At 60.1% G+C, this 12,938-nt stretch overlaps 1 protein-coding gene across 3 annotated transcripts; it reads right to left on the bottom strand.

Moving 5' to 3' along the window:
• Positions 1-906: 906 nt before the first annotated feature.
• LOC119113864 (uridine 5'-monophosphate synthase) lies at positions 907-12,662 on the bottom strand. 3 transcript variants are annotated; one of them, XM_037238095.1, is made up of 10 exons: positions 12,527-12,662; positions 12,166-12,321; positions 10,572-10,685; positions 6,648-6,791; positions 5,900-6,022; positions 4,677-4,785; positions 3,369-3,541; positions 2,846-2,967; positions 1,776-1,990; positions 907-1,215 (listed from the first exon to the last, which is right to left on the bottom strand). In XM_037238095.1, exons 2-10 carry the CDS (start codon positions 12,313-12,315, stop codon positions 929-931), a joined length of 1,437 nt encoding a protein of 478 aa, XP_037093990.1. In that variant the 5' UTR covers positions 12,316-12,321; positions 12,527-12,662; the 3' UTR covers positions 907-928. The 3 variants fall into 3 exon arrangements, with proteins under 3 accessions (XP_037093990.1, XP_037093991.1, XP_037093992.1); XM_037238096.1 differs by having other exon boundaries at positions 12,581-12,659; XM_037238097.1 differs by having other exon boundaries at positions 12,628-12,648.
• Positions 12,663-12,938: the final 276 nt, after the last annotated feature.

The following is a 12,938-nucleotide window of genomic DNA, read 5'->3' as shown; positions in this document are numbered from 1 at the left end:
TTTGGTGGACTGGTATCCCTTTCGAAACGCTAACCAATGGCGCGGCTGTATTGTCTGTATACTCCTGCCTATACTCGTCGGGTACGAAAACGCAGCGAGCAAGCCTCAACGAGCACTGCCCACCAAAAGTCCGCGACAACAACAACAAAATGATCAGATCTGTATTGCTCTGGTTGCACTGATAACATGGCACTGGGTTGAGCGGGTCCTCTCCAGGGACTGGGGTATACATTGCACGCGGAATGCGCAAGCCATATGTGGAATGCCTCACACGCGCCATCGCGAAAACAACAAGTTTGTGGCTACCGTTCGGCAGCGGTGGCCCCTACGCGTCGCCTGCATAAATTGCCGCAGCAGCTTCACACACGCATGGAATGTGGGCCGTCTACGTTGACTGGAATGCATTTCGTGACCTTCGCCGTCTCCTTGCCGAGTTCCAACGTCCACCGCCTGTTCGCACAGGCCACAGAATGGCAATGCTACCATGACAGCCACGGCATCAATGACACGGCACACGGCGCCGTGTATGGGAGCGCTAGTTTGTGCATACATCGGATACACCATGGATAATTTGATGCTAATATTGTCTAGGCGTGACGTGGCGTATAAAACGTCGAACCCGCCACCGTTATCTAAGCTACTCCACATCCCGCCAGTGGGAGCGGGGTGGTCAGTACTATTCGACGGCTGCGGGGTGCAACCCGCCATGCCGCCAGCCTTCCCCCGCCGCTGCCTCCGACCTCCAGTTACGCAAGCCGACGCACGACCTACCATCGCCTCCATCAAGGCGGGCCCGCTGCGCTGCGTATACGCCCGGTAACAGACCGCCAACCCATCCCCTCCGACGTCACCGCTCCGCTCTCCACGCCCCGCCGCGACCTCCGCCCTCCGCCCCTCCGCCCCTCCGCCTCGCCCCTCCCCGGCCCGGTCAGCCGATCCTCTGCAGGTAGGCGGCGTACGCGCGGCGGGCGTACTCGCCGGCCGCCTCCGCGGGGCTCTCGGCGCGCGTCACGCCACGGCCGACGATGACCACGTCGGCGCCGCACTCGCCGACGGCCCGCTCCGGCGAGCTGTACTGCTGGCCGTGCGCGTCGGCGGCGGCGCTGACGCTGACGCCCGGCGTGAGCACGAGGAAGCGTGGGTCCGACGTCACCGACGACTGCGCCACGAACCCGCACGCGAAGTACGGGTGCGCCTCGGCCATCTTGACCGCCGCTGCGGAGAGGCGAGAGGAGGGGGCGTCAGAAGCGGGGACGGCTGTGGGATGGGCAGGGGGACGCAGGCAGTCAGGGAGGCGAACCACACGTCACACAACGCTGTGATGATATTGCACAGCACGGTGATGGTGACGAACGCAGACCTCAGAGCGGCAGCAGTCATGATAGGGCTAGCGCGGCGCCTCCAACGAGCGGATTGGGCAACCCGCGCACGCACGTGCACAGGCCCCCTTCACAGACAATGACACCGGGGCACACAGGCCTGTCCAAGTGCGCAGCATCCGCGGCGGACGAGCGCCACGCCACGATCCGGTGCATGGTCGGGCTGCCCCGGGACCGCCGGCAGCCGACAGCGCCTTGGTAACGCGTGCTCGACCAACAGTCCTGTCCTGTTCACCCCTCCCCCCCCCCCCTCCCCCGCCCCGTCCCCGCCCTGATGGGCGGCACCGGCACCGGCGTCGCCAGACGAGGGACCTCCGCCAGCCGAGCACCATCCGGTGCAAGCCCCTCCTCCGCCCGCTCGCGCCGCCTCCCGCCCCCCAGCCGGCGCCCACTGACCGGCCGTGTACTGGGCGGTGGCGAGACAGCCGCGGCTTGACATCTGCGCCACGAGCAGGGCGCCGCGCTGGCGGCCCTCGGCGCGCGCCGACAGCGCCGTCAGCAGACCCTCGCCCGGCAGCGGGTGCATCGTCACCAGGTCGGCCCAGTCGCAGATGGCGAACGGGCCGTCGGCGAACTGCGCCGCCGACATGCTGCCGATGTCGGCGAACTTCCTGCGGGGAGGGCGGTCAGCCGGGGTCAGCGGAGGTCGGCTGGGGTCACGAGAGGTATGCCGGTGCCACGAACGTTTAGACGGGGTCACGAGAGGCCAGCCGGGGTCGCCGGGAGGTCAGACGGGGTCAGCGGAAGTCGGCCGGGGTCAGCGGAGTTCGGCCGGGGTCACGAGAGGTCAGACGAGATCATCAGGCGAGCTGGCATCACGGGAGGTCAGCCTGGGTCACGAGAGAACATACGAGGTCAGCTAGTGGCATACGTGGTGTCATGGTGTCAGCTGGTGTCATACATGCATACGAGGTCAGCTGGTGTCACGGAAGGTCAGCCAGGATTATGAGAGGTCAGACGGGGTCACCGGGAGGTCAGCCGGGATCACGGGATGTCAGCACGATTGTGAAGGTTGGAAGAGTCGTATGGACCATCAGAGCGTTACCAACCTTCTACCAATCGGCGAAGGTTAGAAATACGGATGCGTGGAGACGATAAGTCTCCACAGCAATTGTCACGAAATGGATTTGACATGAGACCGAAAGTACCCTAGTCGTTCCAAAAACATCCGTTACTTGTTGCACTGGATATCACACATTTGCCAAAACAGCACAATTGGCATGTTGCAAGACACTAGTTCCAGCCCCTACGGTTCTAAGAAAATTCCGTAGCTCTCCTCACACCAATGTGAGTGTGCTGCACGAGAAGTCTGGCTTTTGATGCCAGCATAAGGTGTGCGGGAGCAGCAGCCAGTGATCGTCCATGGCCACAGACCCCCGCTTTCAGCTGACAGGACCGCAGGGGCGGGTCGACGACGCCACCGTTACGTGACAGGGCGGCAGGGGCGGGGCGGCGCCGCAGCCCACCTGTCCTCGCAGATGAGGAAGTTGTGCTTGAGCGCCAGCTCGCGCAGCTGCCGCGGGAACGCCTCGCTGAAGTCCGTCATGATGTCGACGTGCGTCTTCAGCATGCAGATGTGCGGCCCCACCTGGCGGGAAGCGGGGCACGGGCTCAGCCGCCTCGAGCTGCGACACGACCGCCCGACCACGGCCGGGGAGGGGGGGGGGGGGCACCAGCTCAGTCGTCTCGAGCTGCGACACGCCCCCCGCCCCCACCCCCCGCCCACGGCCGGGGGCGGACGAAACCGGCGTGTGGCCAGCAACGCACCAACGACAGCGCACAGCGCACTCAACACGGACCAGGACGCGGTCACTGCCGAGCACCGCAGCAGAGCCGGTACGGCGCTCCCGGGGCGACCGTCCGTGCCGGTGAGCCCAGCGCGGTCCACCTCCTGCTACTGACAGCGCGCCGAGCGGGCCGGGCCGGGCCGCGACGGCCGGGCCGGGCCGCGACGGCCGGGCCCGGCGCCCGTGTCGCCGCAGGACCCACCTGATCGGCCAGCTGCAGCGCCGCCTGGCTGGTGCCGAGGTCGGCCGCCACGCAAAGGTTGGTGCGCTTCTCCTCCATGAGGCGCAGCAGGCGGCGCACCAGCGCCTGGGAGGTGGTGGCCGCGCGCGCGCCGAACGACATCCGCAGGCGGCCGGCCGACTCGGCCACTCCGTCTGCGGCGCGTCGCACGTCACCCCAGGTCAGCTCAGGTCGGGGTCAGGTCAGGCACACAGCATGTCATCGCCGCCCCGCCGCGGCGCATCGCACGCCACCCCAGGTCAGCTCAGGCCAAGGTCAGGTCAGGCACATGGCATGTCATTGATTTCCGATTCAGGTGCAGCATGACACGCAGCTGTTTTTATGCGTCTCTCCGCAGTTCGTATTTGTTCACTCTTATCTGCTAAGCGCGTGCAACCAAGGCTCCTCCCACCATACGTAGGACTGTATAAGTCTTGTGAGACAAACGGAAATATGGCCTTTTCACATTGCCTATACACTTCATGCTTCTACAGCCTCGCAGAACAGGCACTCGCGCTAAAATCCTTCATTTGGCGGGGGTGCCGAAGCGATTAGCGCAGGCGTTGCGTCTTGAAACACTGCAAGACGGCGGTGCATCCCGCATCGCATCGGCACAAGACCCCATCACTTCGCATCGAGGCATGGATCACGTCACATTAAACACAGGTCACAGCACATCACGCGTCACAGCACCACGCGTCACATTACAACACACGTCACAGCACAAAACAAGTCGCATCACAGCACACGTCACAGCACAAAACAAGTTATATCACAACACACGTCACAGCACAACACGTCACGGAACAACACACGTCACAGCAACAGCACACGTCACAGCACAAAACAAGTCACATCACAGCACACGTCACAGCACAACACGTCACGGAACAACACACGTCACAGCAACGGCACAACACACGTCACATTACAACACACGTCACAGCACAAAACAAGTCACATCACAACACGCGTCACAGTAAAACACACATCACAGCACAACAAGCGTCATGGCACACCAAGTCACGACCTACACCCTGCCACACTGGAATGTGCCATTCAAAACCACATCTCCCCCTCCGCGTAGGCACATACACGCGGTGATGACAACAGTGATCACGCTTTCCATATTCCTCTGCCTACTGAAATTGACCTTAACACTGGCCGGCGACCCCAGCGTGCGCGGTGGGCCCGGGAGGTCGCACCAGGGGTCACAGGGGTCACACAGGGATCACAGAGGTCCGTGCCGGGGGCACATGGGTCACAGGCACAGCGGCGTGGTGCGCGCACCGTTCGGTTCCCGTCGGATGATGGTCTCCTGGCTGTCCTTCAGGAACGCGTTGACCGCCCCCACCTGCTTGTCATCGATTTTGCCGTGTCGCAGCAGGATGGCGAGCATCTGGCCGGCATAACGGACCAGGCGTCACCACGCTGACCACGCGCCGGGACCAGGACACGGGCCTCCACCGTGCACCGGGACCAGGACACGGGGCCTCCACCTTGCGCTCGGACCGGGACGAGGGGGCCTGCACTGCAGCATGGTCCAGGACACTGGGGCCTTCAACCCGGCCTGGCACAGAAAACGGGCCCACTGCGGTCAGGACCAGGACACGGGGGGCCTCCACCGCGGCCTGGACCAGCGCACAGGGTCTCCACCGCGGCCTGGACCAGCGCACAGGGTCTCCACCGCGGCCTGGATCAGGACACAGGGGCCTCCACTGCTACCGCGCCGCGGAGCGATGATAATAGACAAGCGTGGCCGGTACCGACAGGTCAGCTGATGTCTCGCTCACAGGATCGAGCGCACCTAGCGTCACCACAGCGGCGGAACAACACCTGATCGGTTACTTATGACCAGCTGAGTCCATTTAAACATGTCCAGCAGCCAGCTGTTAACTGCGCGCACTGACTGGCGGCACCCTTCATGTGTCATAACCAGGGACGTGGGTAAGGGGAGGACCAAGGGAGCATGTTCCTTGGCCCCTCCCATCCTAAGCAAGCAGTTTACATGATATCTGGGTAATTTTGCAGGACTTTGGTCCAAATTCGCACGATTTTGGAGAAACTTTGGCATACGCCCGCCCTACCCCACTGAAGCAAATGTTGGTTACGTGTCTCGTTACCGTAGACAACGACAGGGAGCGACCCCGGAACACGCAGGCCCGGCCAGGAACGACCGGCGAGGACCGGCCGGCCGGCGGCGACCCTTCCCCGAGCCCATGACCCGCGGGACTGGACGCTGCCCCGCTCCTACCGTGAACAAGCCCCTCATACCTGGCCTGGCACCCTGGCGCGGCCCCGGGCGCGTCCCAGAGACCACGACCCCCCGGGGCTGGACGCTGCCCCGCTCCTACCGTGAACACGCCACTCATATCCGGCCGGGCGCCCCGGCGCGGCCCCGGGCACGCCCAAGAGACCGTGACCCCCCGGGGCTGGACGCTGCCCCGCTCCTACCGTGTACACGCCCCTCATACCCGGCCTGGCACCCTGGCGCGGCCTCGGGCACGCCCCACCTGCTGCATGTCGCACACGGAGCGGATGGCGACGCCGAGCTTGCGCAGGTTGGCCGTCGCGCCCTGCTGCCGGTCCACGAACACCACGGCGTCCGTCACCTCCAAGCCGCAGGAGCGCAGCGACTGCCGGCGGCGCCGCCCGTCAGCCGGGGTCAACACGTCAGCCGGTCGGGGTGGACGGAACAGGCGCGCGCGGAGACGCACTGGATACACAGGTGAGTTATAGACGCGAACTGATGCCGAACACGGTATCCGAGCACGAGATTCGTCTGAAATCTGCCCATGAGAGATTCTGTTGTTCCGGTGACATCCTCAGGTTATAACGGAAATAACTCAAAAAACGGAAGCACGAACGGGCGAGCTGAAAGCACGCCATTCAATCAGCTGGTGAACGCTCATATGGGGATATTGAGTCGGAACGACGTTTTTCGTAACTAGGATTGAGCTGCATTGACAAAGTCAAGGATTACAATGACGGAGATTAGTTAATTCCACTCCGATCTAATTCCAGGGGTCAATCGGATGGGCCACGCGGAATTCACGCACCTCCCGACGCTCGGTGTGAACCACACCCCAACATCACACACCGAAAGCTAGCACAGCAGTGAGACGCAACCCGAGTGTTACACATATCTCGACAGTACACTTATCCGCGTTTCGGACTCCGTGCCACGCCCAGCAGAAGATTATCGCTGCTCCGAACACGCTCCAACGTCCGCAACAGCCATGCTCTGGACGGGGCGCTCACCACGGCCGTCTCATAGACGCTGGAGCCGCTGACGATGACGTCCTCGATGATGAAGCAGTTGTCGCCCGGCTTGAAGTGGCCTTCGATGAGCCGCTTGGTGCCGTACGACTTCTCCTCCTTCCGCCGGATCAGCATCGGCAGCTTCTGCAGGCGGGAGTGGAGCCGTTAGTGAGCCGTTTGGTGGCGTACGACTTCTTCTCCCGCCGTATTAGCATCGGCAGCTTCTGTAGGCGGGGGTGGAGGCCTCAGTGGCGCCGTGTGGCGGTGGGCGTCTCTGTCGCGACGTCACGGGGCGCACCGCGAGGCACGGTCTGCCGCCGAGGTATTTTGCCATGCAAACTCATAAAATCATGCGATTTCCTGTCCGCAGCAAATTCGACCTTGACCCCGCCAGGAGGGGAGGAGAGGAGGCGGCCACAGAACTGACCTACTCACCCCCCCCCCCCTCCCGTGGAGTCCGCAGCAACGGAACTGACCCACCCCAGTCGCCGGCCCGCCCGCTCCCAGCGAACCCGTCCCCAAGGTCACCTTGGTCTGCAGCTGGAACAGCCGGACGCCGGGTCGACGACCTCCGGTCCGGACGGCACGGCGGCACCGGTGCCGGCCGCATTAATCCGACCTCTGTTTGTCACGGGCTGCTGAGCCAACCTTAACAATCTCGTGCCCCCCCCCCCCCCCCCCGCTTCCACACACCCTAGGGAGCCTGACAGCCTGGGACCCTAACACGTGAACAGGAAACTGCATGCGATTGGCCAGATACAGGTAGGAGATTAATGGGCTCGTAAGAGATTAACAATGCTCCGTCTTTGGTAGGACGCCGTGCAGCTTACGCTGAGTGAGCCCTTTCAGCCACGGACACGTGACCTCTGGCGCAAGATCTCAGTTTTGGTGACATTTGGTAGCAGTAAGCCCCTCACGAACTGTGCACGGCGTGTGCGATCTGTTAGAATAGGCAGCGCAAGGTCAAATTCCTCCCGCGGCTTACGCAAATTCAATGCCTTGCGATCACGGAAATCTGGCAGTTGTACCGGCCTGATGTGACCCTTGTTCCGTTCACCCATTGTCGCGAATGTTGCATGCAAAAAGATGGGCTGACTACGAGCATTTCGATATAAGTCATCAGTATATTGCGGTTTTCCACGATTTTCCGTTTTCCGATTTGCAATCATCAATACATGCGATTTTCAACGACTGCGAGTCAATGATTTTCCTGCAAGGATCGGCACGTGGCTGTCGCTCTGTTTAAGAGCGCTGACGCCTCTACGCATGCGCGTTTATCTAATGATCATGGTTGACTCCGAGACTAATGATTTGCGCAACGTCAATCACGTCACAGATGGGGTCAAATCGAGCGCAATTGTCCTGCGCTTACACAAAAAGACTGGCAAAAATATGATGAATAAAAACAGCTCTAGCCAGATTTCAGCCCTCACTACGGGGTGAGGTGCATCGCGTTGCCAGCTGCAGACCACTACAGAGCCCAGTAACGCTAGCGTGTAACACCGAGGAGACGCAGTATGCAATGACCTCCGTCAAGGGCACGCGACGCGTTGGCTGCGTGCGCACTGTGTACGTCTGCAAAACCGGACACGAGGACCAAAAGAAAGAAAAAGAGAGGGAGGGAAAGTGAAAGAGATAAAGAGATAAAGAGAGAGAGAGGGAGAGGAGGGAGAGATGTACAGGGAACGACAGAGATATGTACAGGAAGGAAGAGGGAGGTATACAGGGAGGGAGAGGGGGATGTGCTGGGAGGGAGGGAGATGTACAAGGAGTGAGGGAAAGGAAGAGATAGAAAAGGAAGAGAGTCAGATAGGGCGGGTTAAGCTCCGAAGCGTTAACAGGTGACGTAGCAGTACTGTTGGCTATCCGGAGTTATGAATGAAGGAAGTGGTCAGTTTATGTCGTGCCAATCATCCGGAAACATCCCATCAATGAACTAAGTCACAATCAGCGAACCTCCCGCTGTTCCAACCGGAGTTAACAGGATTTTCCGGCAGCAGGAGACCACCGCAAATGTACCCCATGCCTACCGCTAAATGCATTCAAACCAGGGTATTCAAAGGCACCAGGGTATTCAAACGCTGCCGAGAGCGTCTTATGATTGGGGGAGATGATATAGATAGATACCATCTTATGATTGGGGGAGATGTCCATATCACCACGCACCCCCTGAGCGTAACGTGAACGTGAGCCTGCTGGCCAGGGATTGCGACCGCGAGGCATGGACCAGGTATGGGAGAGGTCCAGGGTCCCGCGGTACTGCGAAACAGCGTATCGCTCCATTCTGTGTAGGGAGGGACCCAAAGCAGGCTGTTCTGCCGTACCACAGGACGGCACGAGGCCAGGTCGGGTCGGCGCGCAGCGTCTCCGGGTCGGCCTGTAGTGTCCCCCACACTTTATCACCGAGCATGCCTGTCGTGTCCCCCACACTCCACCACCGGCCTGCCTGTGGTGCCCCCACACCTCATCACCGAGCCTGCCTGTCGTGTCCCCCACACCCCCATCACTGGGTCTGCCTGTCGTGTCCCCCACACCCCATCACCGGCTTGCTTGTGGTGTCCCCCGCACCCCACCACCGAGCCTGCCTGTCGTGTCCCCCACACCCCATCACTGGGTCTGCCTGTGGTGCCACTACACTTCATCACCGAGCCTGCCTGTCGTGTCCCCCTCCCCCCCCCCCCCCCATCACCGGCCTGCCCGTCGTGTCCCCCACACCCCATCACCGGCTTGCCTGTCGTGCCCCCCACATCCCAACAGATATGGTGGACACGTCCGGCCTCTCCAGACGCCGCATCAGCAGCTGGGTTGACGGCCGGCAGGCCGGTCAGTGTCGGGTGACGGCGCCGATCACGGCATTTGCATACCCCGACCCCCCGGGCACCGGGGACGACAAACCAGCACACTCAACAGCCCGACGCCCGGCTTCCAGACTCGTGCTTGACGGAGCGGAGTTGTGAGATCCCGTCTGAAAGTATAAACAACTGCCCCGCATGGACCATTGCACCGCAGTGCATCACGAGCCGCGCTGCAGTACTATGGACCCGACTTCGCCGTAAATGAATCACGGCCTGGTCAGCATCTCCGGAGTCAGAATCAGAGTCGACTCCGAACCGACGCGCCTGCCCAAGGCTCGCGCTGTCTCTGGCCGTGGGACATAGTCAGCCCCCGGTAATCCAGGAGTCGGCCGGAGTCGCCGCCGCTGGCGCCGAGCCCGGCGCGGGCCGCTGTGGCGTCCGCTGCTCCCGTCACACGCGGCCGGGCCTGACGGCAGCGCCAGACGCCGGCGCGGGAGACCGCGCCACGGCCCCGGCGCACCGCCCACCGCGCACCCAACATCGGCCACCGAGGCCGGGCGGACCGAGACAGCTGACGCGGCCTGTGTCGGCAGCGCTGTCCAGAGGCCGGTCCGAAGACAACCGGCCGGCACGCCTGCACCCGCGTCCACGGATCACGACCCCAGCTCTGTTCTGTCCGACCACACACGCGGCAAATGGGCAAGTTATCGAGAGGTTGAAATTACCGCACATAGGCCTTGTATGGGGCTGCTTGCACGTAGTCAGCATACATGGTTACATTCCACCCCGCTGTAAATAAAGCAGGCCTAATGCAATGGACCAAGGAACTGGGCCGTACCCTGGTGCGGCCCAATGCCCTCGGACCCTCGGCCAAAAGTATCGAGAACACAGGAGACGTTTGCTGAAAACTGAGCGTTGCTTTGAGTCAGAATTGGCGGAATATGACTGAGCAGAAGATGCGTACGTGAGTCCGAATCATCACCACCATCAAGCTCGGGGTCCGGGACTGATCTCCGCGGACTGCTGATCCCATTTCCAGTCATGTCCGTTGCGTCAGAGGCAGCAGCGGCGGCCTGCCGCGTTCGTCAGCGCCGCGACCCGGTCCCGAGCAGCAGCCGTCATCACCCACCTGCTTGGTGGCGATGATGGTGGCCATGGGCAGGGCGGTGTACGGCACGCCACAGACGGAGGCGAACTGCACGCCCTCGGGCCGGCGCTCCCACAGCAGGTCGGCCACCGACTCCTGCCGGCGGGCACGGAGTCAGGTCAGACTGGGAGCTGTGTGGAGTCAGAACTCAGGCTGGCACTCCTACACCAGGTCGGCCACCGACTCCTGCCGGCGGGCACAGGGTCAGGTCAGGCTGGAGAGCTGTGTGAGGTCAGAACCCAGGTCAGTGCTCCCACAGCAGGTCAGCCACCGACTCCTGCCGGCGGGCACGGGGTCAGGTCAGGCTGGGGAGCTGTGCAGGGTCAGGCTGGTGCTCCCATGGTGGAATACACCACTGATATCTGTTAGTGACATGGTGTCAGGTCAGGTCAGGGTACTATGGGGGTTATGAGGTTAGATTAGCATGGGTACTGCATAGGGGTCACAGCCTTGCCCTAGCACTCCCACAACAGGTCAGCTTCAGACCCTCTTGGGGGCATAGGGTCAGGTCAGTTGGTTGATGTGAGAGAATATGGTTCAGCCAGGATGTGATGGGAAGATGGGGCCACCATGCCTGCACCACCACCTCTGCCACAGGTCTGCTGCTGACTCCTGCAGTACCCACATGATGACACCAAGTCAGGGCATGTTGCTGGGAATGATTGCATGGTGTGCTCAGTCCAAGATGTTTGCTAGGGAGGTGAGGTCAGGTCTGGGAAGACCATCCATGGCAGGACACTGCTGAAGCCAGCTTAGTCACAGAATCCTGAGGGGGACAATTTGAGGATCAAGACAGAACAGGGTGCTATGAATGATCAAGATTTTAGTTAGGTCAGCCAGAGTCCTAGTTTGGAGGCAGGGTCAGGTCAGGTCAGGTCATCACTCCTGTCAGCACACTGTCATGGCCAGGCTAGCATGCACTCCAGCTGAGGAAAAAGTCATCTGCAGGGTTTAAACATAAGCTAGTGCTTCACTGATCAGGTTTAAACACAAGCTAGTGCTTGGAGACAACACCGAGGACACCATTCACCAGAGGACTGCTCTGCACAGTGTTACTGTCAGGAACAACGCAGGGGTGCCATTCAATGCAGGGGATGGTAATCAGCATGGGGCTGCTGCCAGCAGAAGCAGCATGGAGGCTTTATAGGCTGAATAGGGGAACTAATCCCTTAATATTGTGCAGTTCAAAAAGAATGAACAGACCAGGAGTAAGTTGAAAGCTAGTTTATGTTCAAAATATAAATCAATTTATTTTAACCATTCAAAAATTGGTCTATAGGCAGTAGGGCTGCCTTAAGGTTGAAGCCAGTAGGAGTACACGACATTTATAGCTCGGGAAGGTGCTAACCTAAAAATGATAAAATTTATGTATGTCAAATACAGAGAACTTGCAAATGTATCACACCATGGCACAGTCAACTCCATTCATACAGGACAAGTGTTTGATGTACACCACAAAGTACCAGGACAACTGTCTTTAAGTCACATCACCAAAACACCTGCAGAATGAGCCACCATGACAGATATGACAGTGACAAAATTGCATCAAACTCCCATTTATACTCTGCATGCTTACCATAAGTTCAGGGTAGCTGACAACTACCCTTAGGTCAAAATAAATTGGAGACAGAAGTCCACTCTTTAGTGTGAACTGGCCAAACTTGACTCCCTCCACAGCAAAGAGGCGCAGTACCACATCTTCAACCCTCTCCTCAAATGACATCATGTCAGCCTGCAACAAACATCTCATTTGTAGTGAACGCCAGTCATTTCTGGCGATACACAGGTCATAGGCTTTAAAGTATAGACGTCTCACCAGGTCCTAAGCATCAATACTGTGAGACCCTGACGCGGCAACCTCAAAAACAAACATTCACCTCGCGCATTAGACACCAAAAACAAGCATCCTCGAAACAAGAACATGCTCATCTTCCCACCCCAATGTTGTTGTGACGTATGGTTTCGACGTGAACTCCGCACTCCACAACAACCTCTTTCAGACAGCACGCCGCGCGCTCCTCAGCCCGTGGACTCTCACAGCTGCCTGACGCCCGGCACCACGTCCGGACCCACGTGTCCTCCGCTCTCTCCCGGCGAGTGATGTGATCTCATTGGTCGATTCAAGGCTGCCAGATTGACAGCCGATAGGGTTCAAGGTTACTCCCACCCAGCGACAACTGCTTTACGTCACTGGCGGTTATGTCGAAAGAATGATTATCAAAAGGAGCTTTGAGGCAGAGTCTGTGGCAACTGGCGCAGTCATTTTTTCCTTCAGGAGAAGGGGGGTGTTAAGCGGGTGAAAAGGTACCCATTCAGCTAAGGAGCCCACACTTCGTCGTCAAAGGAACC

Source organism: Pollicipes pollicipes, unplaced genomic scaffold (assembly GCF_011947565.3).
Source record: "Pollicipes pollicipes isolate AB1234 unplaced genomic scaffold, Ppol_2.1 Scaffold_7262;HRSCAF=8765_pilon_pilon_pilon, whole genome shotgun sequence".
In the NCBI taxonomy this organism is placed as follows: domain Eukaryota; kingdom Metazoa; phylum Arthropoda; class Thecostraca; order Pollicipedomorpha; family Pollicipedidae; genus Pollicipes; species Pollicipes pollicipes.
Note: the sequence above shows the minus strand (reverse complement) of the source record. Positions and strands in the feature narration are given on the sequence as shown.

Excerpts from the sequence above, each read along its gene's own strand:
- LOC119113864 (XM_037238095.1), bottom strand. The coding sequence starts at position 12,315 with ATGATGTCATTTGAGGAGAGGGTTGAAGATGTGGTACTGCGCCTCTTT. Across the intron at positions 4,786-5,899 it reads CCGTGTGCGACATGCAGCAG|ATGCTCGCCATCCTGCTGCG; the intron begins GTGGGGCGTGCC and ends TATGCCGGCCAG. Across the intron at positions 1,991-2,845 it reads TTCCTCATCTGCGAGGACAG|GAAGTTCGCCGACATCGGCA; the intron begins GTGGGCTGCGGC and ends CCCTCCCCGCAG.